Consider the following 25,634-nt stretch of genomic DNA (forward strand, 5'->3'; position numbering starts at 1 on the left):
CAAGGCTGGGCAGTTGGCTCATAGTCTCCTTTACAATATCTTGATAGCTGTGGGCTGTGAAAAGTCTCTAACACCCCACTGTGTACCATTTCATGTTGTAAGCCTAGTGATTTTTCGGTGCTAAAATTACCTTCTTGCTGCTTCAGCAAAAAAGTAGTCTTTACTGCAACATTCCCCTTACTGCTAGCAATAGTCAAATTTGGCTCTCTTGAGAATGTTAGGCTTTTGGCCCTCCTGGCTGGAGAGAAAAACTTGGACGTACAAACTGTCAGGCAAAGGAAACTCTGGCCTGGGCTTTAGGTGGTCAGTGTGTGGAGTCTCAGTGCACTGCCACTCCCTCTCCCTTTCCATTCCACTGCTAGATGAGACAAAGGATTTGCCTCTAGGTTAAGGTTACCAGATGTCCCCGTTTTCCGGGGGCAGTCCCCAGATTTACAAATCAGTCCCCATACAAAATCAGTTGAAGTTGAAAAGTGTCCCTGGATTCATTGAAAAAAATCTGGTAACCTTACTCTAGGTTTAGCCTGGTTTGAGTGTAATTCAAGGAGTACTTCTACTGTCTGCAGACCCCCACATAGCCAAGGCTCTATACTCTAGACATCTCAACATTTACAAACTTGCCCACTGGACCAAAATAACTACAAACCTACAAAGTGTATATTTTTAAAAAATATTAATAAGCAGAGAAGGCCAGGGATGGAGAATTCTGTGGCAGATACCAAATCCAACTTTGTGAAGTGCAATTGCCACATATAAAGCTTTAAACAACATAGGACCCAAATAGGTGAAAGACCATCTCCTTCCCTACTTGCAAGTTTTAAACTGTTTTTAAAGTTGTATATTAATTTGGGACCCTATGGTAAAGGGCAGGTAATTAATAATAATTGCAGGTGCACTAAACACGGCACAGTTCTTACCTCACTCAAATGAGGGTCTCCTGTGCTGATACCACGATTAGTCTTCTGAATCTCAGGTTTTTCTGGAGCTTCTAAAAGAAGAAAGTAACCAGGCAGGGCTAAGTGGTGAAGCAGAAGGGAATAAAACAACCACAGCCTAGACAGCATGTCCTCTTACTGTGCAATAAGCCCCATGGCAAAAAGGACACACAATAAGCCCCCTTACCTTCAGTGCCCCATCAACTCTCTGCTCTCATATCCTAACTCACCCCCAACAATGACTTTCGTTCCTCTGGCTACACCACCATTCAAAGGTATTTTCCCTCTTCAAAAGGCTTCACTCTTTCTCCCCTTCTTGACCATAAGCCTGGAACAGACTCCAATACAACCTGCACAAGTCCACCTCTCTTACTTCCTTCAAATCTCTCCTCAAAACCAACCTTGGCGGACCCCATATTCTACCGTAACCAAGCTTAAGTGTATTAACTGAAATACCCATATATTCATCCTCTGGTCACTTCTCCCTCCCCTGCCCTAGTGCTGGACTTAAGAGATGTAAACTCCTTGGGTCCTGTTCTCCTCTTCTTGGCAGAGTGTCACACACATGGAAGGCCCAATCCCGAGCCTTCCATTTAGTAACTCAAGAGGTAGAGGAGAGATGGGTTGTTTGTCCCCCTTCTGCTAGCCTACCCAGTTTCCATACTGGTCTGGGGGAAGGAGGGATGACTCACTGTGTTCCTGCTAGGCGGCTTGAATTATTTTACTAGCCTGGCTTAAGGTCTGCATTTCCATGCTAGGTGCAAAGGAAGGGTCTTTCCCCTCTTCCATGGTCACCATGAAATAAACAAGAATTATGGACCAGCAACTGTTGTGGGCTTATTTACAAGGCTGACCTCTATAAATATTAGCACAAGTGGGTTAAAACCCAGCCTCCCCAGTGCAAAAGGCTGCCACCAAACTGCAGAAGAACAAAGTTTGGGTCCCAGGGTGTGTTCTGAAGCAGCCACCTTTCTAAATGTAAGGAGACCCGAGTCTGATCAGTATGTGGGAACCAAATGTGCACCACACCTTGGGTTCCCTTACGGGAAGAAGGTGGGATACAAATGCCAAACCAACCCACGACTGTGACACTAACAAATGCCATGAGCATAGAGAAAGTGTCATGATAACAGGGGCAGAGGGGGCATTAAAAAGGAAGAAGAAAAGCTTGGCGCAACGACGCATCAGGCGCACAGCCATTCTGTGAGGTTCAGGGGACCACAGTGGTGAAGGATGTGCCTCCCAGTGACTAACAACAAATCTAGTTGGGATGAAGGGGGTGCTGTGTGGTTGCCTGTGGACAGTTAAGCACATACCCCACTTGCAATCCAGCAAGGTATGCAATCCAAAGAAGGTCTGGATTGCAAAAACACTGTGTATTGCACCTGTTGTGGGATAAGGGCCCCCAGTACCACTCACTGGAGACACGCAGTTCACTCCGGTTCTCAGCGACGCCGTGCATGCCGAACCCCACCTGGCACACGTAATTCTTGGCATCCTGCAGGACCACCTTGTTAATCTTGAGGAAGAAATCAGGTGTGATGCTTAACCGGTCATTGGGAGGCTCATCTTGGTGTTCTTTGCCCTGGACCATGTAAATGAGCTTCTTCCTTTCCATTTTGCCCTTCTCCATCTAGAACATCAGGGAGAGAGAGATAGCATGCACTACAATGCCACAGGGCAAAACCCGACCCTCCCATCCAAGGTCATGCATGCCCTACTGCCAGTGGCCAAGGCCAAGTAAGGAGAGGATGAGTGTTTGAAGAGAGAGAAAGCACCTGTGGCAACAGGACTTGACAGCTGTCCATGGGTAGAGAAGGCCAGGAAGGGTTAAGAGTCCTGACTTCCGAAAGAAGTCTAGGTGCTGTTCAGGAGCACATGGACATCCAAGCTGGCAAATGGCTGGGAGAAGCATGGAAGGTTGGTAACACGCAGGAGGAGTTTGAAGCATTTCCCCCCCAGTTTTGGCCCTCATCTATGAATGAAGCTCAACTTCTACCCTTGCTGCTGTTTAAACAGCTGCCCGTGCTTTTACACATTTAAAAGATCATTCAGTCCATTTATGAATGGACCAGGAAGCGTGTGTTTGTTTCTGATGTCACAAGATTCCAACCAATAAGCCTAGTGCATAGATTGCTCCTGCCACAAACAGCCTCCCCTTGATCTCGATTTCCTGAATGTCTGCATGCTCTCTCTTTTGCACTGATGTTCAGAAGAGATATTCTGAATATTTTAAAGTGCCTTTAACTGTGCTTTACTGAGAATTTTAATGTTTTTATATTTTTGTAAACCACTTTGGTTTTCTTACAATCAAGCGATACATAAATTTTGTGAAATAATAAATAAGAAAGAAAGAACAAACAAACAAAAGAGATATACTGAAGAGCAAAAAGTGCCATCTATTTAAAAAGAAAAGAAACTCACAATAAATCACTTTTTATTTTAACTGCCAACACTCCATTGCACAAATTCATTAGGATGTGCTTTACAGCTGCCCCTATTTTTTAAAAACCCTGGATTTTTTTAGGCCACAATCTTATGGGACTAAGTCCCATTGAGCAGGACTTACTTCCATACAGGCATTCATAGGCTTTTACTATTATTGTGTCTTCAACACGGTGGCTTTGTGCATTGCATTCAGTTAAAGAATTTTGATAAATGCAACACACAACTGGTGCAAATCTAGCCAATTATGAAAGCTTACTTAAAAATTCACCAGTATTTAAAATGTCAAAGTGTTAGAATGAGATGTTCCCTGGTGCCTACAGTTATAGAATGCCTTCATTCAAATAAATCCCAAATTTGGTTTACTCAAGTTGCTTTGAAACAGGGTTAGGTCACAGTGAAGGAGCTTTCTCCTCCTAGAGGGACTGCCCAGTGGGTGATTTGCCACACGATGGCAGTGTGGGAAAGCCTATAAGAACTCAGTCCTGCTGGATCAGAGTAAAGACCCACCTAGTCCAGCATTCTGTTCCCACTGTGGCCAACTGAATGTTTATGGGAAGCCCACAAGGAAGATGTGAGTGCAACAGTTCATTCCCATGTGTTCACCAGCAAGTGGTATTCAAAGGGCAATCTGCCTCTGATATAGGAGTCATGATATTCTTGTCCTCTGTGAATTTTCTAATCCCCTTTTAAAACTGCCCAAAGTTGGCAGTAATCACTACATCCTGTCACAGCAAATTCCATAGTTTAACTATGTACAGTGTCAAATACTTCCTTTTGTCTATCCTGAGTTTTTCCACATTCAGCTTAACGCAGTAAAGACCTCAGCCCAAAGGAATTACGCTGTAAGGCTAGAGACATAGGGTTGGCAGGAGAGATAAGAACTAATAAAAAGGCAGTGAGGATGGGGGTAGAGGGGAATCTGGTGGAAGCAGAGAATGAGAGATTTCAGTGAGACACAACAAAGGGTTGCTGAAAAATAGGATTTAAAAGGGAGACCAGGGGATAGGGGAATATGATTAACGCACAAGATCATGCTTTGGACAATGTGGACAAGCACAATGGAATGTGAAGGGGCTAATTGCAGATTGTGAGTTCAAGCCCCATGTTTAGCAAAAGATTCCTGCATTGAATCATAGAATCATAGAGTTGGAAGAGACCACAAGGGCCATCAAGTCCAACCCCCTGCCAAGCAGGAAACACCATCAGAGCACTCCTGACATATGGTTGTCAAGCCTCTGCTTAAAGACCTCCAAAGAAGGAGACTCCAATAGACTCCATTGCAGGGGGTTGGGACAAGATGACCCTCGTGGTCCCTTCCAATTCTATAATCCTTTGATTCCATGATTCAGAGTGTTCCTCCAGAGCGACAAATAGCTCTGCATCCTCAAAAGCTTCCATTCACTTTCAACTCTGGTTGAGCCCAATGAAAGCACAAGGACAAGTCCTCTTTAGGTGTTCAGTTTAAAATACTCAAGAAAAAGGTGTGTAAGGAACTAGGTGCCCATGCACTGGCACCACAATGTCCCTGATACATGTTGGGTCCGACAGCTGTCCTATCCCCAACCTTAACACATTGCATCAAAAGGGGCTTTCTACGCATGTTCAGCTGAATGCACTTCGAAGCCTCCTCCTAATTCTGAACCCTGATAGTGCAGAGTTCCAGACGGCGGGGATGGTTCTAAGCAGGTTCTCTAAGCAGAATGCACTTAGAAGCCCTCTTCAACCTTCCACACTCAACAGGAGAAGGTCAGAAGAGGAGCCCATTGGGAAGTTGGGAACAAGGGTAGAGAACATGTTCCTGGCCCGCTGTGCACTTCTTGCCTTCACAAGTTAAGGAGGGGACTATGGTGTTTCTCCATTCCCAACCCTCTCCCCTAAGCAACCTTTCCCAAACCCTCTTTTGACTTACCGAGTACCAGTTGACGTAAACGTAGCTGCCATTCTCTGGGAGGGCGAATTCGCATTTGATAATGGCTGTATCCCCAAGCTTTGCCTCCACCAAATCCGGCATATAGACTGCCACATTGCTATCCGCTCCTCCTGAGAAACAGGGGGGGGAAACATTTGAGGTAAGAACTCCAGGCAACACCTCAGCTGCTTTCTAGGGAGAGCAATTTTTGTCCTCCCTTTCCAATCCTCTCTGGGAAAATATACAGTCGCACCTCTACTTACGTATCCCTCTGGATACGGAATCTCTGAGTTACGGTCACGGCAAACCTGGAAATGTATACTTCTGGGGTTTGCCGCACACGCATGCACAGAAGTGCTCAATCGCGCTGTGCGCGTGAGTAGAAGCATGCCTCTATTTACATTATTTTTGGATTGTGAAAGAATTAAGTTCGTATCCAGAGGGTCCACTGTATTCTTTTTGGGACCTCCAACAAGTGAAAGAAGGAATGCAATGCCCATGCTGTGAATTTCCTAGCAGGCAAAAGCCCATAATATTTGCATGACTAACTTGTTCCACGGATTATTTTAGTCTCCCTTCCTTGCAAGCTCTTCACCCAATGTTAAGCATCAGCGGCTGCAACATCTAGTTGGTTAAATGGTTACATTTCTGGGAAACATTTTTAAAAAATAAAATAAAATAAAATACAAGTATTTATAAGAATATAATAATCCGGCTGCTAGAAGCAGGACATGAGTATAACAACATTCTCCCCTCCTGGGGGTTCCCAGCAACTGGTATTCAGAAGCACCCATCCTCTTAATCATTTTGATTGCCCATTTTTGAGCCTTTAAAAAAAAGGGAGGGGAGACCCCACAGGTTCATTTTAGAAGAAGCCTTGCCTCCTGGGACATAAAAGGGACTAACCCTTCTGAGACACCAGTGTGACATCTGCACACATGATCTAAAAAAGAAAGTACGGCTTTCCTCTTTAGAACGGTTGACTGCTTTTCTCACACATCAATTTTCTAACCACTTAATGAACTGAATATCTGTACAATTAAAACCCCTACCATTAATTGTCTGAATACTAACCATATAATAAATTGGCAATAGCATTTTACCCTCCCCCCAAAAAAGAGAGTACAACTCACATACCCTGCAATATTTCACATCTGTACCACACCCACTTAAAAGCAAAGGAGAAGTTGTTCTTTTCCCCATAATATGTTATCATACTTTTAACCACAGTTCACACCCATTAATCCAGGGGTGGAGATGCTGTCGTCCTGCAGTTGTGGTTGAACTCCAAATCCCATCAGTCCTAGGTCCTGGCTGCAATATATATTTAAAGCAACATCGTACCACTTTAAACAGTCATGTCTTCCCTCAAAGAATCCTGTTCAGGCTGCTGAGATTTGTTAGGCAAAATCCCCTTTCCCCCTCACAAAGCTATAGTTTCTAGACTGATTTAACAGTCAATCCATCTTCCCAATGAGTTCTGGGAATTGTAGCTCTCTGAGAGGAATAGCGGTTCCCTAACAGCACTCAGCACTACGAACTATAGTTCCCCAAGACCGTTTGAAGTGGTACGATACCGTTTTAAATGTATAATGCAGATAGGACCCTAAGGAGTATGGCCAATGGTCAGAGATAATTGAAGTCCACCAATATTTGGGGGTCCACAGCACCCACGGTTCTGGATTATAGCAATAAAAAAAAAAAGATTAACCACAAACAGACAGGATTTTTTTTTAAAAAAAAAAAAGAATACAAGTGCTTTTAAAAACTACAGGTAGCAAGCATTGTCTTTAAAGAGGCATTTTCACATCACTAAAACAAATTAGAAAAGAATCCCCCACGGTCCCCTCCAAGTATCAATAAGTTTATGTGGATTTCCCATTGACTTTACTGGTTGCTTGGCAACAGGGAGGATGGCTGGTCTCTGAAGAAGGCCTCTCCCCTGGAGACTCCTGGAGAGGTCATTCCATATTTACCCCCGAAAGTCTTTAAACTGGTTCAATAGTCATTTCTGCCTCTCTAGGAAACTATTCAGGATCCTTTGCCAAATATTCAGCACCTTGGCTACACAGAAAGCCTCAGGATCCTTTGAGAGAAGCCATGACAGTTGAAATTGGTATAAAACCAGCTTACAAATGTACCCCGAGTACACCATCCTAACCCTACAAGCAAAGTACCTCAGAGCATGTGCAGAGTACACTTCCTTTATGAATGTTTCCCAGTTCATGATAGTGTGTCTCTTCAGTTGGAAGAGGCTTCCACCTTATGCAAGAAACCAACAAGACTTTCTAATTCAGCCACACACCCTGTATCCCATCCCACCCTCAAACCATCCCCATGTGAGGAATTCTATATTACACTAAAAAAAACACAACTGTTTCCCCTATTTTATACTGAAGACTAGTTTCCCCAGTAAAAAAAAAAAGTATATTCTCCCTTGTTCCATTTCCCAGAGGCTGGTGCATTTCTTTATTTTCCCATCAAGATGCATATACCCCTTAATCAGCAAAAAAGCAGTTTACATAGAACAATATAAAATATTCATAATAAAATGCCGATGAGATCAAACTCGAAAAAAGAAGTAGACATAAAATTTATCAAAAATTCACAGGTGAATGGTAGGAATCCTTTCTGTAAGTCAAATAACTGGCTTTTTTCCAGGCCTATCTTGGCCCGGGGCTCTTATTCTTATTTTTAAAGTCTGGAAGGACAGGGGAAACAGCAGCTGTGTTTCCTCCAAGATGCACACACAGAGGCTGCTGTTTCTATCAAGCCCAAGAAAGGGAAATTGGCTGCACCCACTAAAGTGACTTTCCAGATGCTGTTTGCAAGGGAACAGGTGGAGGATCCGGAGATTAGGCCCCTACACAAGTAGGTTTCTATTCAACCCCAGCTGCGGGCAGACCTGCCAGGCAGCTCCAATTACCCTCTTCTCTTCTTCCTCCTCACCACCAGCCATATCCTGCCCGCCCATTCCCCACCTCCCATTTGTTCCGCGATGACATCACAGATCCCCCAAGCAGGATGCTGGACCCGTCTGGGGGGGGATATGACCCTTTTGTTGAACATCTGCTGGGGTTTGATTCATCCAGACAACAGACAAACAGAATAGGCTTGGACGTGTATATATGGCATTACATGTGCATTTAGCTGGTGGGATTAGAGTACCACCCCCACCCCACCTCCATCCTACAAGGAAATCCCAAATTACTTCTGCTGGTGTTCTTTGCTTTATCTGGACAAAACAGATTTGGGGAGGGAGGGAGAGACGCCGGTGTTGTTTCCATGTGTTACTGAGACACTGCTTCCACAAACAGCGAGAGACCTACCCACCACCAGGTCCCAGGGCAGCTTACAGCAATTTTAAAAATCAGCATTAAGAACTTGCAGTCACAATAGCAGGGTTGGTCCTAAAACACGTCCATTAGATGTCAAGGCCAAGGGTAAAGAGGTGCATCTGCAACACTGAATTTAAACTATATGTTGAAGATGTCAGATGGACCTCTTTAGAGAGGCAATTCCACAGCCTAGGGCCTCTCAAAGGCTTCCACCATGACCTCCAAACCTCTGAGGGTGGTTGAACTACCAATAAGGCCCCATAGCTGATCCTAATGCCCAGGATGGTCTGCAGGGAAGGAGCTGCTTTTTTTCAGATGCCTCTGGAAATGCCAGAAGCAGCATATGACAGCAAGAACCCTCTGAGAAGACCTGAACCCCTAAAGGGGAAGGCTGGAGAAGACCACCATTGCCTTCAGTGACTATCTCATCTTTCTCAACTTGCTTATCTTCCCAAGTTCCTATAGCCTCATCTTAACAAGAGTTAATCACATGCATCGTTTTTTGACAACATTATAATTCTGAATCAAGGACCCACAAGTATGGCGGTCGGAAATTTAATTCTGACAACCAGCAGGGAAAGGCTCCGCCACAGAAGTAACACACACAGCCACCAACCACACAAGTGAAGTAGAGAGCGGTTCTTCCAAAATGGCGTCTTGATATGTCTGAGACTGGTGTTCAGTGCCCGTATCGTGGGCTGCAAGGGACAGACTGCCACAAAAGCCCACATTCTGCCCATAGCTTTTTTCTCTTGGAATACCCCCCTCACAAGGCAGCAGAAAGAAAAAGGGACACCTATTCTCCACTTGTGAGCAAGAAATAAAAAATAAGAAAAGGAAAAGGAAACCCATGATGGGCATCTGATTGGTCACTCAAGATCAGTGGCCATTAAGAGACTACAGTTCTATGAAGCTCAGCCATAGCTAATGTAAGAACATTATGGAGCCTGGTTCCCAAGTCCTCTTCCCACAAGTCACTTCCAGACAACCTGTTTATTTAGCATTCACTACAACTTGCTTGCTAGGAGGCTAGACAACACTGGGTCAAGCAAATGTTATCCAGCACATCTTCCTGTCACCTCCTTACCTCTAAAAGTCCTTTTTTAAAAAGGGAAGACGTTTTGTTGTGGTGTGTAATTTAATCCCACCTGAAAATAGTGAGGTGGGAATACCCAGAGACCAACCAAATGCCCATGGAAATCCTACAAGTAGACAGGAACAGGATAGCACCATCTCCTTGAGTTGGAGGGTGCTTGTTCTGAATATAGAGCTCCTCCTGCCTCTTAAAGTAACACTGGACACTTTTATTGCTTTTTCCAAATGTAGAGGAAGGGTCACAGATGAAAACCCTCTTGTGCAGCTTTCAAGACTGCTGAGCCATCTTGTTTGTTCAACTCCCCTGTTTGACAGCTTGAGCAATTTTTACATTAACACCAGCCAAGACTCAAACTTCTCCTTTCACTGGTGCGTGCCGTTCACCATTTCTTAAATTTCCTCTTCCACAGACTGAGAAAGCAGCACCTATAATTTGGTTCTTCCATTTCTTTAGTTTACTGTAACAGCCACTGGGAGCCTGGTAACTTTGGGATCCGTAACTCAAAATATATGAGAGGTGCCAACCAGCACAGTTGTGCTGGCCAAGGCTGGTGAGAGCTGTAGTCTCAAACATCTGGAGGGCACCAGGTTGGCAAAGGTTCTACATGAAATTTCTCCACATCCTTTAGGTCACACACAACTGCGGACATGGGTCGCCTGGTCCCATCTATCATATTTGCTTTTTATTGCTGAACCAGCAAAATGTCCATCCAATTGGCAGGGACATTTATGAAAATCCTGTTATGAAGTTGAGCCATAAGCCCAGTGGATGAGCATTTGCCCTGTCATGTAATGTGTCACCAAGCCAGCCACAGAGTCACATTCTAGAGCCAGCCTTTTAACAACTAGCTGGTGGTTGAGAACCATTGACACCTTGGTCCATGCCTGGCTGGAGATGAAAATTCTACCAGCTAATGGGCAGGCAGCATGGCAGAGAGAACACCAGCTCCTTCCTGTATTTGGTCCTCAGGATTTTCTCCAGGTGATACTTCCTCCTCAGCCATTCCTTGCCTGGCCAGAATGTGTCACTGAGCTGTGATAATGCCTCTCCCTTGCCAGGCTGGAGGTTAATGATGGGTGGTTTGAGTATGTAGAAACTAGTATATTGCGCAAAGGTAGCGTTTACATCTTTTAATGAGGTGAAAGAGGAGAGTGCAAAATATGGTCTGAAGCTCAACATCAAAAAAACAAAGATCATGGCCACTGGGCCCATCACCTCCTGGCAAATAGAAGGGGAAGAAATGGAGGCACTAAGAGATTTTACTTTCTTGGGCTCCATGATCACTGCAGATGGTGACAGCAGTCACGAAATTAAAAGATGCCTGCTTCTTGGGAGAAAAGCAATGACAAACCTAGAAAGCATCTTAAAAAGGAGACATCACCTTGCCAACAGAGGTCTGTATAGTTAAAGCTATGGTTTTCCCAGTAGTGAGGTATGGAAGTGAGAGCTGGACCATAAAGAAGGCTGATCGCCAAAGAATTGATGCTTTTGAATTATGGTGCTGGAGGAGACTCTTGAGAGTCCCATGGACTGCAAAAAGATCAAACCTCTCCATTCTTAAGAAAATCAGCCCTGAGCGCTCACTGGAAGGACAGATTGTGAAGCTGAGGCTCCAATACTTTGGCCACCTCATGAGAAGAGAAAACTCCCTGGAAAAGACCCTGATGTTGGGAAAGATAGAGGGCACAAGGAGAAGAGGACGACAGAGGATGAGATGGTTGGACAGTGTTCTTGAAGCTACCAGCATGAGTTTGACCAAACTGCGAGAGGCAGTGGAAGACAGGAGTGCCTGGCGTGCTCTGGTCCATGGGGTCACAAAGAGTCGGACACGACTAAAAAACTAAACAACAACAAAGCATTTGCATTCATTGAGCCACCCCACTTTTGCCCGTGGACATGCCCACCACTGGAATGTGGCCCCCAGAAAGCTGCCCCAGAACAGAATGTGGCCCTCGGGCTGGAAAAGATTCCCCACTGCTGGGAAAGAGAAACCCCCCAACTCAATGCCTTCCGATTGCCTTCCTTCCTAGCTGCATACTTGTTGTCCCCAGCCCTGGATGCACGACCTAAGTCACTCCAAGGACAATAGGAGATGGTTTTAAGGGCTGCAGTCTTTGATGGAAGGAGATGCAGGGAGGGGTGGAGAGGGGTTGGAGCTTCAACGTGGAAGGGATGCATTGTTAGAAAGCACCCAGCCTTCAGAACAAGGCCTGACATGCTTTATGACAAGACTTTGGTGTTCTCTGACAAAAGGCAGAGAGAAATATAGAGAGAAAGGGGTGGCTCGCTTAAATGGCTTGAAAGAAACTAGATATCATTACTGAACTGTGCAAGAGAGAAAGCAAACATGCTGAGTTGACTCTCTCCTCAACCTGCCCCCTCTTCCTCCAGCCCCTTCTATACACCCTCAAAGCATCTCCAAGGAGTCAGGGAGGAACAGACGGAAGCTTGCAGGTGGGCCGGTGGTTGGGCTGATTCCCGGCTCAGCACAGATAATGGAGCCTCTGGCTGGACTCCAGGGGAGAAGTAATGAGTTCAAATCGATCTGATGCTATGGTTGGGGCTCCGGGGAGCGAAGGCAAAACAGAAGAGAGGGTAAAACAATTTGCAGTATATTAAACAGAGTGGTAACCAGACCTGTGGGAGAAGCTCCCCTTGCCCCCTCGCTGTATCCATTTCAAATGACCAAGAAAAGATCCACAGAGACTGTATCCCTCAAGGACACATGTCCCTTTCCCCCAAGATTGGATCCGGCCCATCTAGAACTCAGCCAACAGTATGAATGGAAGACAATGCCCAGCTAGAGAACAAGATCCCCGGAAAGACAGCCTGCCTTCTCTTGGTAGAGCTCACCTGAAATTACTAATTGCAGATCTGAACCAGGGTAATTAAAACCAGGAATTTGGGGGGGGGAGAGAGACAAGGGAAGGAAGCCCCCCCCAAGAAGATAGCAAGGAACTTTTGGATCAATACAAAAGACTTTGGCGCCAGAGGCGAAAGACCCAGACTATTAAGCAAAGGAGTTGCAGGGGAGACTGGCCTCAAGTTTGTGGTGTGCAAACACAGACGTTTGCTTAGCAAACAGACAAGACTGATGGAGACAAAAATTGGGTGGAGCAATGGATATAATTTTTACCCCTTTACAGTAGGCTAGCTCTTACACACTCCCTTTCCTAGTCTGCACCCAAACAACAACAACAACAACAACAACAACAACAACAACAACAACAATAATAATAATAATAATAATATATTTATTTTTTATACCTCTCACACTCTGGACAGCTTCCAGCATATCTAAAAACATAATAAAACCATCAGGCATTAAAAACCTCCCAATATAGGGCTGCCTTTAGATTAAAGAATTATCAGAATTCAAGGCAGGCACAAACACCCCTAAGGAGGGCTGGTGAAAGGCTGGCCTAGGGAGGAGGCCATAGAGGCCTAAAGGGCCACATTTGGCCCCTCAGGCATCTAGTTCCCCACCCCAGTGTGATCCCATTGAGTCAGGGTGATGTAAACCACCCCCCAATTCAATTAAGCAAAAGGTTAATAAAGGCAGGAAACCATTAGTGAGCTGCAAAGGAAACTGGAGCATAAGCTTGCAGTGAGGAAGCCTTAATGGCGTAGAAACCGTGGGCAAGGAAGGATGGAGCCATCTCTCTCTGGCAGGAAAGCCCCGCTCTCCATCACGGAGGGAAATATGAAAATCTCTCTCCCTCTCTCTCTTGCAGCCCAGTTACTGTAAATTGCAATCAATATTCACTACATTTAGCCTTAAAGACTATTATAACCTCCATCACAGCAAATATATTTCTATACAACAAGGTCAAGCCCCCCTCATAAGCTTGCAGGAAGCCGGCATAAGACTGGGCAGACTTCCCCAAGACTTCTAAGAACTGATCTTTGTGGGATCTAGAAGTCTACAGCAAAAAAAAAGAGGAACCAAAATTTCAGACATGTGAGGTGGAAGACTAGACTCTGGAGGGAGAGGGAAAACAAAATAGATGGTGTAATGGAAAGAATAGCAGATTGCAAGGTAAGCAATCAGTTCATGCCACTGGCAAGGTATCTGTACCCCTTGGTAGCTGTTGGGTGGAGAGAAAGAGAAAGAAGGGGGAGAAGGAAAGAAAGAGATGGGGGAAAGGGGTACCCTACTTTGGGGTCTGGTTCCTCCCGCTGCTGGCTACATTGCTCCCCACCATCAACTCTGGCCCCCAAAATACCCCCCTCAAAGGGATGCACATCCTTTGACAGGGGGAAAAACAGTCCTCGTATCCGTGGTCCACGGGCTGCTTCTTGGTGAACTCTTGGGAGCTGGTGCTTCACCCAGCACCCCTTTATCCCAATATTCCAAATTTGGACTGCCCCCTCTACAGCACAGAAAGAGAATCAAGGAAAGGAAAGGAAGAATTATATTTAAAAAATATCAGCCTAAAATAGCCTGCACTGCAGAGGTCGATAAATAGATGGAAAATGTGACACAGCTGAAACATTTTGACTATACTGACTGTCAGAAGGATGGAATTTATGAAGAGAGCCAAAGTAGATAAAAGAAAAGAGGTTCTTCATTATTGGGGCAATTGAGATAAAAGTGAAGGTAGGAATGGGCAAGCTTTCAAGCTTCGCAGAAATCTTCATCGCAAAATCACCTCCATTTCCAGACTTTGCTTCCCCCTTGCCTGGAGGGCAGGAAGCTGCAAAGCCAAGTCGAGCCACGCGAGGGTTGATGTCAGAATACCAGTCCACCCATGTGCCCTCCTAATCCATCTACAACCACCCACCCCCCTTTGGCACCAACCATTTCCTGCCAGTGCCATGAGCTCATGGCCCAAGAATTGCCTAGCGTGCGCCACTCAGCACAAGTCAGAAAACGTGCCTTTTGTTAGCCCGCTGTCCGAAAGCTGGCACCCGGCTCGTGGCTGGCACGTCGGATCAGCTGCTGCCAACGCTCTCAGGGAAAGGAGGGGGTCGTGCATGTGAGGGAGGGGGCGCAGGCCAGTTGGCGAAAGTGAGAGCTTGGTCCCACAAGCAGTTGGGACAGATGGAAACGGCAAGGGGGAATGAACTCGTGAAAGGTTTCTTCACTCCTGGTGCATTTCTGTTTAGGAATCACAGTCCCAACCAACTTCACTCTTCTTCTGGACTGGGAACTCACTCACTAGGCAACCCTCCCCCCTGTCAGGCAGGCCCCAGGCCTGAGGAAAGAGTTCAGAAGGGTCCACCCCTCCCTCTTTTTGGGAAGGCGAGTGGGAGCCCGCCAACACAATGGCTTTATTCAGGGCGCAGAAGGCCGCAAGGAGCCCTGGGGAACTTTCCAAGCCGGGGCAAAGGACACAGAAGAGACCGGCTGGAAACAGAGACCCGATTCTCCACGAAAAACGTCTCCAGTTTCCAAACGCCCACCGAGTTCTGCCTGAACGAAGGGAGTGGGTGGGGGAAGCAGAGGAGGGGGCTGTTGAGGTTTTCGAGCCCAGATCCATCTGCAGCAAAGGCCCTATGCAGGTCCCAAATGGGTAGGGGGACGGTCCTGTCCAACTGTGCTGTCAGATAAAAGCTGCTCAAATGAACCCCCCCCCCAAAAAAGGTCATTTGGGGGCATCTAAAGCAAGATTCCATGGACATGAAAATGAAGTATAGACACTATATGCTGAAGATTCCAATTCTGGTGGGAGCAGAGGATTAATCCTTAACAGACATATAGGAACCATGACACTGTTAACAAGTTGCTTTAAGAATACACAAGATTAGAAAATTAGCATTACTCTGTCTATTTAGCCCTGTCCTTTCTTCTCCTGAAATCTCCTTCCCTCTCAGAAGACAGCTGGGGCATTGCTGGTAAGGCTCGTCTGAAGTTAGGTTTCCAACCCGGCTGCCACTGGAAAGCAATTCGCTACACCTTTTGCCATTTATCCACCCTTTTGAGCACTCTCAATTACCTCCATTTCATTTATTATTCCCACCCTGTCCACCAAGGAGCCCGGAGTGGGGTGCATGGTCCCTCCCCTTTCCTCCTCACAATGACCCTGCGAGGTAGGCTGAGAGCATGGTTAGCTCAACGTCACCCAATGAACTGTAGAGCTGAGCAGGGGTCTAGCAGCCCGCAGCTCCCCCTGTCGCCAATTCAACACCCTACCTCAGGAAAGGGGTGACCTTTCAGGTGTTTCTGGACTACAGCTCCCATCACCCCCCGAATGCTGGCTTTGCTAGCTGGGCCTGATGGGAACTGTAGTCCATTAACATCTTGAGAGCCACAGGTTCCTCAACCCTGATCAAAGTGATCATAGATTCGAACCACCAACCTTATGATCGCGGGGATTCGAACCACCAACCTTATGATCGGCAAGCCCTAGGCTCTGTGGTTTAACCCACAGCGCCACCCGCGTCCCTTCTGGTTAACAACCAGATATTGAGGTGCTGCCTGCTTAGATAGACCACTGGAGGGGTTCTAGGTCATTGCTTTGCATGCAGAAGGGCCCTATATTCAATCCCTAACATCTCCAAATAGCCAGTACCGACCACTCATTGCTCAATCTGATCAGAGCCAACTGAACAGCATCTTCAGATCTGGTTTGGGTACAATTGGTACAGGCTCGGATTTAGCACCGAAGTGAAACTGAGTATAGAAAAAATGTTGGTGTAATAGTCAAGCCAAGCCTTTATGGAATTCATTTCCAGTATTAACCGCACAGCCCACAATTAGAGAGATCTCTGCTTCCACGAAGTCCAGGCATCCAGACTTTTAAATTCCCAGGAAATACAGTACTCATTAACTGGCAGGTAATTGCATGAAGCCACAGCGGGGCTGAGCAGGGTGGGGAAACAGCACAGAATTACGATTAGAAGGGGAAGATGAGAAACCGGCAGATCATATTTTACTTTCTTTTAGCTACTTTTGCCAAAAAGAGCTAAGCCAATCAGGCGCAGAGCAACATTATGATGGAGCGGCAACCGGCAGACCTCTGAAGGAGTGGGGGGAATCTGAGAGACAAAGTTGCAACTCCTACATCTATGGCAATGGAGGGGAGCCAACGTGGTGCTTTCCAGATGCAGCTGAACTATCATCCTGGGGCTGATGGGAGTTGTAGTCCGACAGCATCTGGAGAGCAGATTGGCTACTCTTAACCAAGGGGGATCTGCTTTATTTTGAAGCCAACATTCTTCAAATTCTGGCAACTTAAAAACAAAAAATCCAAATGCTGTACGAGGTTATTCATTGAGTCCACATTTATATCCCAAAGTGCAGGTTATAATCTAAAAGAAAACAAGAGATTAAAATGCCACTTAATAAAACCTCAAACCCTCTAGAAGGTGCTTACATTGACATACAGAGCCCGAAGTGACTTGGGGCCCCACATTTCTGAAGTATTGACTCCTCCCATGTTCAGGTCTTGAGATCTGCAGGGAAGGCACTGACAGGGACTTCCCTGTAGTAACCTCCCGGTTGTGAAATGCCCTCCCTTTGAACTGCTTCTGGTCTCATCACTGTACAGTGGTACCTCAGGTTACATACGCTTCAGGTTACATACGCTTCAGGTTACAGACTCCGCTAACCCAGAAATAGTACCTCGGGTTAAGAACTTTGCTTCAGGATGAGAACAGAAATTGCGCTCCAGCAGCGCAGCAGCAGCAGGAGGCCCCATAAGCTAAAGTGGTGCTTCAGCTTAAGAACAGTTTCAGGTTAAGAACGGACCTCCGAAACGAATTAATTACTTAACCTGAGGTACCACTGTATACGTTTCAACACTGGGGTCAAGAGGACCCACCATTCTGCACAGGCTTTGGGTGAAGGAGGAGATCAGAAAACCCCTTCCATTGCAGCGCTGTTGCTCTTTCTCACTGCCACTGATTTGGTTCGATTTATGGTCTAGTAAGGTTTATGCATTGTTTGCTGTACTGAGATGTATACAAAAAAAAGAAAAAGGTAAAGGACCCTGGATGGTTAAGTTCAGTCAAAGGCGACTATGGGGTTGCAGTGCTTATCTCGCTTTCAGGACGAGGGAGCCAGCGCTGGTCCACAGACAGTTTTCCGGGTCATGTGGCCAGCATGACTAAACAGCTTCTGGTGCAACGGGACACCGTGAAGGAAACCAGAGTGCATGAAAACGCCGTTTACCTTGCCGCCACAGTGGTACCTATTTATCTATTTGCACTGGTGTGCTTTCAAACTGGTAGGTTGGCAGGAGCTGGGACAGAGCAATGGGAGCTCACTCCATCACGTGGATTCGAATGGCTGACCTTCTGATCGCCAAGCCCAAGAGGCTAGACCACAGCCCGTCCTGGGACAGCGTAGTGAAGGGTGAGCTAATAATGTGTACATTAAATCTCCCATCTTGAAGAGCTTGGGCAGGAAGCTTTCGCAAAAACCTACAGGAAAGTGTAGCTTGCTCCTTTTGACTTCAACATCTCCTACAGTGAAAGCAGCACATGAAATGGCTTTGTTAGTGTGCATTTAGGTGTTTGCAAGAAGACACCTCAGGCTTTAGCTGAGAAAAAATGGCATTCTCTACGCTGGAGGAGTTCCCCATCATCGATGAGGGAGGTGACAGTTACTAGCATGTCCCAACCACCTTAAGTCCAGGACCCTGCCTTGGACAAATCACTATCCCTGGCTCAGTTTTCCCAATCCATACAATGGGAACATCAGTGACCCTACTCATAGTGGAGATCACATCGAAGTCTAAGAAGCTATTAGCAAATGAAAGAACTGGCAGAAGGGTGGGAAACGGTGGCAGAGGGCAAGCAATCAGTTTTCTACCTGAAAAGCAACTGCAGGAAAAGAGAGAGAGAGAAAATGAATGTATCAAAATAGGTCCGGGTGGAAATATAACTAACAGAATAAAGCCCTTGTTAGAGCGAGAGCTGGGGGGGGGTGTCTTTCAAGGGGGGGGGGCTGTGTGCCAGATTTGGAATGGGAACAATCTGGACGTTTCAGCTTTCTAGCTTCACTCACTTCCCCAGCCCAGGCCCCATCTGTCTGGCGTTTGCAGCTCAGCCTCCCAGGTGACAAGTCCTGCAGCCCCAACAATCATCAGAAGCAGGCCTTTTGTTGTTCAAATTTCTTTGGCAGGTGAACGTGGGCAAAGGATGCTTCTGGCTTGGAGCGTGTGCTCATGTGCACACAATTGCACACATATAACGTGGAAGGAAAACTCTGTCTGTGAAGGAGAGGGACCTGTCCTTGCCCACAAACAGATTTTCTTTGTTTTGGGATGGATGTTTCTAAACCTTCCCCCAAAGGCAAAATAAATTAAAATATCCCAAACATCAACCTCAGCTTTAAGAATATTTATTTTTCCTTTTTTGAAGCGCAACACTCAACTGCTATCTTTCATTTTCTGCTGACCAGGCCGATCTAGTAGGAACCGAACAAGCACAGAGACAAAGCACTGTGGCTTGCAGGCTCAAGAACCCTGTGATGTTGGCGACCTGTTTTCCTTCATTTTCTATATGACATGGAGCAGAGGTGTGTGGAGAGAGTGGTTTGACCAGAGAAAGCCAGTGTCAAGGAGAAACCAGTTTTCATTCAGAACTCCAAAGCTAAAGCATTTGAGCAAGGCTGAGAGCTTTTTTAAAAGAAAAATTGAATACTAAGGAGTGGCACAATACATTTATTTGCAGTATGGAGAAAAATTTAGTTTTTCCTCCCAGTTTCCCATACTTCTAGAACTTGGGTTCATGGCATAACTTCTTCAAACCCTGTCTAGCTAATCAGCAGAATTCACTGCCCTAAGATGTGCTGATGGACACATGACCTCAAATGGCTTTTAAAGGGGGCAATTAGACAAATTTATGGAGGCGAAGAGGTTTACCAATGGCCACTAGTCATCATGAAGGCCAAGTAGAACCCAGGTTCAGGGAACAACAGTGGGGAAAACTCTTGCCTCCAAGCCCTGCTGATAATGCCAAGGTTGCACGTTCGATCCCCGTGTGGGACAGCTGCATATTCCTGCATTGCAGTGGTTGGACTAGATGATCTACTGGGTCCCTTCCAACTCTACAATTCTATGATTCTCTCTCAGCCTGGATAGCTCCATTGGTTAGAGCTCCCTGGAGGCATGTGCATGACACTACAGAAAGCAAGATGGAGGACTAGGTGGGCTTTTGCTCCAATCCAGCAGGGCTCAGCCGCACAATTCTTCAGAGGCACCAGCCTTTGGGCTGGAACTAGCTGCGAGTTACAGGTACCTTTTTAATTTCTACTGGCATTTCAACCGCCAGAGTCACCTGTGCTACAAAATCTGTTTCCAAAGACCTGTCAGCTGCTGGAGAGAGAGGGGTGAGGGTTCTGTCAGTCTTCAGGGCGATGTAGAGGCCTGCAGAACCTGATTTTCCTGTGCGGTGATGGCCAAAGGGATATATATGGGTGGGACAGCAAAAAAAAAGAAGGCATTTGTCACCATGCTGCTAGGAAAAAGAAGATCAACCTGGCTACTACCCCCAGGTTGACCCAACAGCCCAAATTCTTCCCCTGTGATGTCATTTATGGAGAGTGAAAAGGAAAGGGGTAGTTAACACACATGCTCCTCAGAAGCCCTTCTCTCTACAACAACCAAAATGAATTTGCGTTTTGAGCACGCATATCAAACACACAAACATGCAGCTGGATAACTTTAATTCCATTACTATTATTATTCATTCAATCTATGACTTACCCTTCACTGTTAATGTTCAAGGGCGAGTCACATCAATTTAAAATAAAATATTTTAAAAATAGTTTGAAGGAAGGAAGGAGGGAGGCTGAGAAGCCTCAGCAAAGCCCTGCTGACACTCTGGCTCATGAGGAGACCCTCCCTGGAGCCTGAAGGGGTCTTCTTTGGGCTCTGGGGTAGGTCTCCTCAGGAGCCAGGAGGACTCTGCTCCCCATTTTGCACAATTTCGTGTATGCGCAGGGGGGTTCGGAATGCAACCCCCATGTAAATGTGGAGTCCCATGTAAAACAAAACAAAATGCACACTGCTGCACTCAGGTCGTGCTTGCGGGGTTTTCCTCTGGCCGTCCACCATGCAAAGAGGATTCCCGACTAGCTGAGCCACAGGCCTGATCCAGCAGGCTCTCCTTTTCTTCTTATCTCCATGTCTTCTTACATACAACCAGCCAGGGGTGTCTGTATCCATCAATGGCTTTGGCTCCACCTACTGTTGGTCTTGGGATGCGGGTGGCACTATGGGTTAAACCACAGAGCCTAGGGCTTGCAGATCAGAAGGTTGGCGGTTCGAATCCCCGCAACGGGGCGAGCTCCTGTTGTTCGGTCTCTGCTCCTGCCAACCTAGCATTTCGAAAGCACATCAACTGCAAGTAGATAAATAGGTACCACTCCTGCGGGAAGGTAAATGGTGTTTCCGTGCGCTGCTCTGGTTTGCCAGAAGCAGCTCAGCCATGCTGGCCACATGACCCGGAAGCTGTACGCTGGCTCCCTCGGCCAATAAAGCGAGATGAGAGCCACAACCCCAGAGTTGTCCACGACTGGAGCTAATGGTCAGGGGTCCTTAAAGCATTAAAGCAAGATTAATGAGTGGTGCCACAAACACTCTGAACCAGTGGAAGCTGGTCCATTTGAGCAGATGGGACATTGCCCCATCAACCATCATCAATACCCACACCTCAGTGTTCGAAATTCGCCAGGCGCATTTTGCTCCTAGCTATCGACCACTTGCGACCAAGTGAAGATGCCCAGGTGCCAGGATGGCGGCTCCACCATCTGGAGACGCAAGCCTGGGGATCTTTGGATCCCCACTGTTTTCACACACAAGCAACACATCCTGTAGAATTCTATCCACGATATTTTATCTGCACCATCAGAATGAATTTCAGGAACCCAAAGCTTGTATTGAAAAATACAAGCCATCTTGGCCCCCAAGTATGGCAACTAGGCATTCCGTTTTGGCGACTATAAGCCTGGTTTACCTTTACTGTTGGTCTTCCTGCCTCCCTACAATTCCCAAATGCCCGGGCCCCAGCCAAAGCAGAACTGCACTGCTCTCCCCCACTACAGGCAACGAATGATCTTGGTGCAACAGCTTTGCCACCAGAAAGAAGCGCTTTCATTCAGCAGAAGCCAGCAAGATAAGAAGAACCGTTGCAAGACGATCCACCATCCCGCCCGGATGATTTCCAGATTGGGCGCACACAGCTCTTTCTCTCCAGCATGCCCACAGAGACGGCTGGGCCAGGATGAGGACGGAGGGTCATGGGAGAAGCGCGCAGCAGCCTGACTCACAGGGAGGCAGGTTTCGGAGGGCCCTGCTTGAGTTAACCATATTTAGCTTGCCTGGGAACTATCAGGACGCAAGACTTGCAACCCGGCCAAGAATGATGGGACACCAGCCGGCCGCTTCCAAAAGACGAGGCAGATAAATAATTTTTAAAAGGGTTTGGATGGGAGTCAGCCAGGCAGAGAGAGCTCCTGTCTTGTGCGTGTCAGCCTGGAGAAGGGACAAAGGGAGAGAAATGGGATGCTCTGGCCCAGTGGGAATTTAACTCGCTTTGAGAACGGAAGAGGGGCTGGATGGGCAGGGAGAGAAGGAAGCTCCAAGCAGACAAAGCACAGAATAATAGGCATGCCAGAAGGGTGAAAATAGCATCTGGAGGGGATAAAAAAGGAAGAGCAGGGAAGGGCACTTGGGAGGGCGGAAAACTCCATAGAAGGGAAAGCGAAGGCTGCCTCCCATTACGAAGGAGTAGCCCAGGAGGGACCTGATTTATATTCCACTGTCGCTCAACACTAGGTTGCATTTTCTTTTCCTATTGACTCACTCTATTTCTACCCCATCTTGCCTTCAAGTAGCCTGAAGTACAAACCCAGTACAACCCTGGAAGGTGTGTTAGGCTGAGAGGTAGCAAGTGGCCCAATAAGCTTCAAGGTGAACTGGGGATTTGAACCCTGGTCTCCTAGGACCTAGGTCTCAGTCCAACATCCTAACCACTGCACTACACAGATGTTAAAAAGGTAAAGGGACCCCTGACCATTAGGTCCAGTCGCAGATGACTCTGGTGTTGCAGCACTCATGTCGCTTTATTGGCCAAGGGAGCCGGCGTACAGCTTCCGGGTCATGTAGCCAGCATGACTAAGCCGCTTCTGGCGATCCAGAGCAGAGCACGGAAACACCGTTTACCTTCCCGCCAGAGCGGTACCTATTTATCTACTTGCACTTTGTGCTTTCAAACTGCTAGGTTGGCAGGAGCAAGGACCGAACAACGGGAGCTCATCCCGTCACGAGGATTTGAACCGCCAACCTTCTGATCGGCAAGCCCTAGGCTCTGTGGATGTTACATGTTCTATTTAAAAAATCCATCCATGCACACAATGCTTTACAAAGGCCCCATCTGCACTCTACATTATAAAGCAGCAGCGTAGCCCTCCAGATGTTTTGGGACTACAATTCCCATTATCCCTGACCACTGGTCCTGTTAGCTATGGATGATGGGAGTTGTAGGCCCAAAACATCTGGAGGGCCAAATTTGGGGGTGCCTACTAGACAGTTGTGAGGCTGAACTCGCTGGGGAGCTGGCCTGATCCCAGCAGGCTTGTCCTTGTGTTCTTATGTCCCTGAAAGAATCCCGGGAACTGTGGTTTGTTAAGGGTTCCGATAGCTGTCACGAAACCCTATCTCCACCCTCAGAGCTACAATTCCTAGAGTTCCCTGGCAAGAGGGATTGATTGCTAAATTTCCCCAAACGTGGGCCTCCAGCTGTTTTTGGACTACAATGCCCATCATCCCTTTACTACTGGTCCTGCTAGCTAGGGATGATAGGGGTTGTAGTCTAGAAACAGCTGGAGACCCAAGTCTGGGAAACCCTGCTTTAGAGCCTACCTCAAATCCACCATTTCCCATGAAAGTTAAGGGAGTGTTGGGAGGGGAGACCTCACTGAGAGCAAAGAACCTCTTTGCTACAAAAGCACCTGTCAAGCTTTGCATGTGATTTAGCAAGCTTTTAAAACACAATGTGTACCTTCGTACAGGAGCCAGAAAGGTCAGCCTTTGCAGGGAAGGAAACAGATCACTTCAGACTCACTGGAGGAGAATGATGTTCGGGGCACGACTTTGGGTCAAATGCTCCCTGGCTCCAGCCCTTCCTTGGGGGCGACAGCTCAGAGGCAAAGAGGCGGCCGTATACACCGGGGTAGGCAACCTAAGGCGGATGGTCCGGGAATCAGCATGTTTTCACATTAGTAGAATGTGTCCTTTTATTTAAAATGCACCTCTGGGTTATTCGTGGGGCCTGCCTGGTGTTTGTACATGAGTAGAATGTGTCCTTTTATTTAAAATGCACCTCTGGGTTATTCGTGGGGCCTGCCTGGTGTTTGTACATGAGTAGAATGTGTCCTTTTATTTAAAATGCACCTCTGGGTTATTCGTGGGGCCTGCCTGGTGTTTGTACATGAGTAGAATGTGTCCTTTTATTTAAAATGCATCTCTGGATTATTTGTGGGGCACAGGAATTCGTTCATATTTTTTTTCCAAAATATAGTCCGGCCCACCACATGGCCTGAGGGATCGTGGACCAGCCCACGGCTGAAAAAGGTTGCTGACCTCTGGTATATGCAGTGGGCCTTGGATCCAATCTCAGGCCCCTCCAGCTAAACGACAACAAGGTTACCTCAAACTTCCCAGAAAGCTGCTAACAGTCCAGGTGGTCAGTACTGAGCTCGATGGAACAATGGCATGTCTCACTCAGTGCAGAAGGCAGTGTTTGTGTGTCCTCAGCCCATGGAATGGGTCTCTCACTGGGAAAATGAGTGAGTGTTTTCGGGAGGGGCTGTGAGGAGTTACTATCATACCAGAGTCACGCCTCTCCCACCCCCAAGCCTAAGCTGTTTAACATTCCTGGCCCTTATTGTACATAGCAATCCTCCTCCAAGTTTTCGCCTTTTCTCTTCCTCACACCCTTTTTAAGCTTGACTTTGCCCATCCCCTCTGGAAGGCTGCATTTAAGGCAAGGAGGGCTCAGAATGTACCCTGCAGTGCAATCATCATATCTCCCCCAAAAAAGTATTGGATTTCTCACTTTGTCACCAAAAACAAAGCTGTAGCCTACTCAGAGTAGACCCACTGAAGTTAACAGGCGTGATTACCTTGGTTCATTAATTTTAGTGGGTCTACTCTGAGTACAGCTTAGTTGAATACAACCCAAAGGGTGGAAATTCAGCATAGCTTAACCTGCAGAAAGGCTCTCCCTTCTCCTCCCATCCCACAGGTGTTTTGAGGGTTCATCTGTTCCTCCAGAGCAGATTTCAGGAAGGTGGAGTGGGGTAGGAAGCAGGGAAATCTCACTGGACTAGTGGGAATCTTTGCACTGGCTTCTGCTACCAGAACAGGGTAGCTGAATTGGGCCTTAAGTTTCTGGTCCTCATGGTTTGCTTGCCAAGCTGAAGGAGGTCACGCCAACACCGCAAATGTAGGAGTGCCTTAAAAATCACGACTAGCACCCTTGCTCCCAGAACTTCTGGACTCTCGTTATCTGCACCAAAGGACCATTTCCAGCATACCTTCAAGTTGCAGTGGTTACACCGGTTTTAAGACTCTACTTGTTCCAATAGTGTGCAGACACCCACAGACAATTCTGCTGGGTCCTTTTTAGTGGCCGCAAGGGGGCAAGTGCTAGCCAGGGTCCAGTCCGTACCTACGCAATTCCGAGGCATGGAAGTACACTCACTTAGGATGTTGTTCATGTTACTTTTGCTCCCACGACAATCCTGTGGAGGAGGACAGTATTTTAAGTTCCCCTTCTCCAGAACCAAAGCACACCGTAGCCACTTTCTGTGCAAAGAAGCCAGAGCAGATGTGAAATGTGGAGAAAAGTTCATAGCTCCGTGGTAGACCACCTACTTTGCAAGATAAGCTCTCAGGTTCATTCTCTTGGAATGTCTGGAACTCTGGACAGCTGCTGCCAGCCAGTGTAAGCAA

General features: G+C 46.9%; 1 protein-coding gene across 5 annotated transcripts in view; it reads right to left on the reverse strand.

The window, feature by feature from the left end:
* MCAM (melanoma cell adhesion molecule) overlaps positions 1 to 25,634 on the reverse strand; it is a 51,016-nt gene that overhangs the window by 19,530 nt on the left and 5,852 nt on the right. For 3 of the 5 annotated variants that reach the window (XM_081889844.1, XM_081889847.1, XM_081889843.1), the window contains exons 1-4: positions 14,606 to 14,720; positions 5,293 to 5,423; positions 2,355 to 2,568; positions 918 to 988 (exon numbers count right to left, since the gene is read on the reverse strand). In XM_081889844.1, coding sequence (XP_081745970.1) covers positions 918 to 988; positions 2,355 to 2,568; positions 5,293 to 5,423; positions 14,606 to 14,705 — 516 coding nt within the window. In that variant the 5' untranslated portion in view covers positions 14,706 to 14,720. Of the gene's footprint in view, positions 1 to 917; positions 989 to 2,354; positions 2,569 to 5,292; positions 5,424 to 6,429; positions 6,749 to 14,605; positions 14,721 to 25,634 lie in introns of those variants that run through there. The other 2 variants (XM_081889845.1, XM_081889846.1) reach the window with 2 other exon arrangements.

The sequence above is a fragment of the Podarcis melisellensis genome, assembly GCF_964234715.1.
Source record: "Podarcis melisellensis genome assembly, chromosome: 15".
Lineage (NCBI taxonomy): Eukaryota > Metazoa > Chordata > Lepidosauria > Squamata > Lacertidae > Podarcis > Podarcis melisellensis.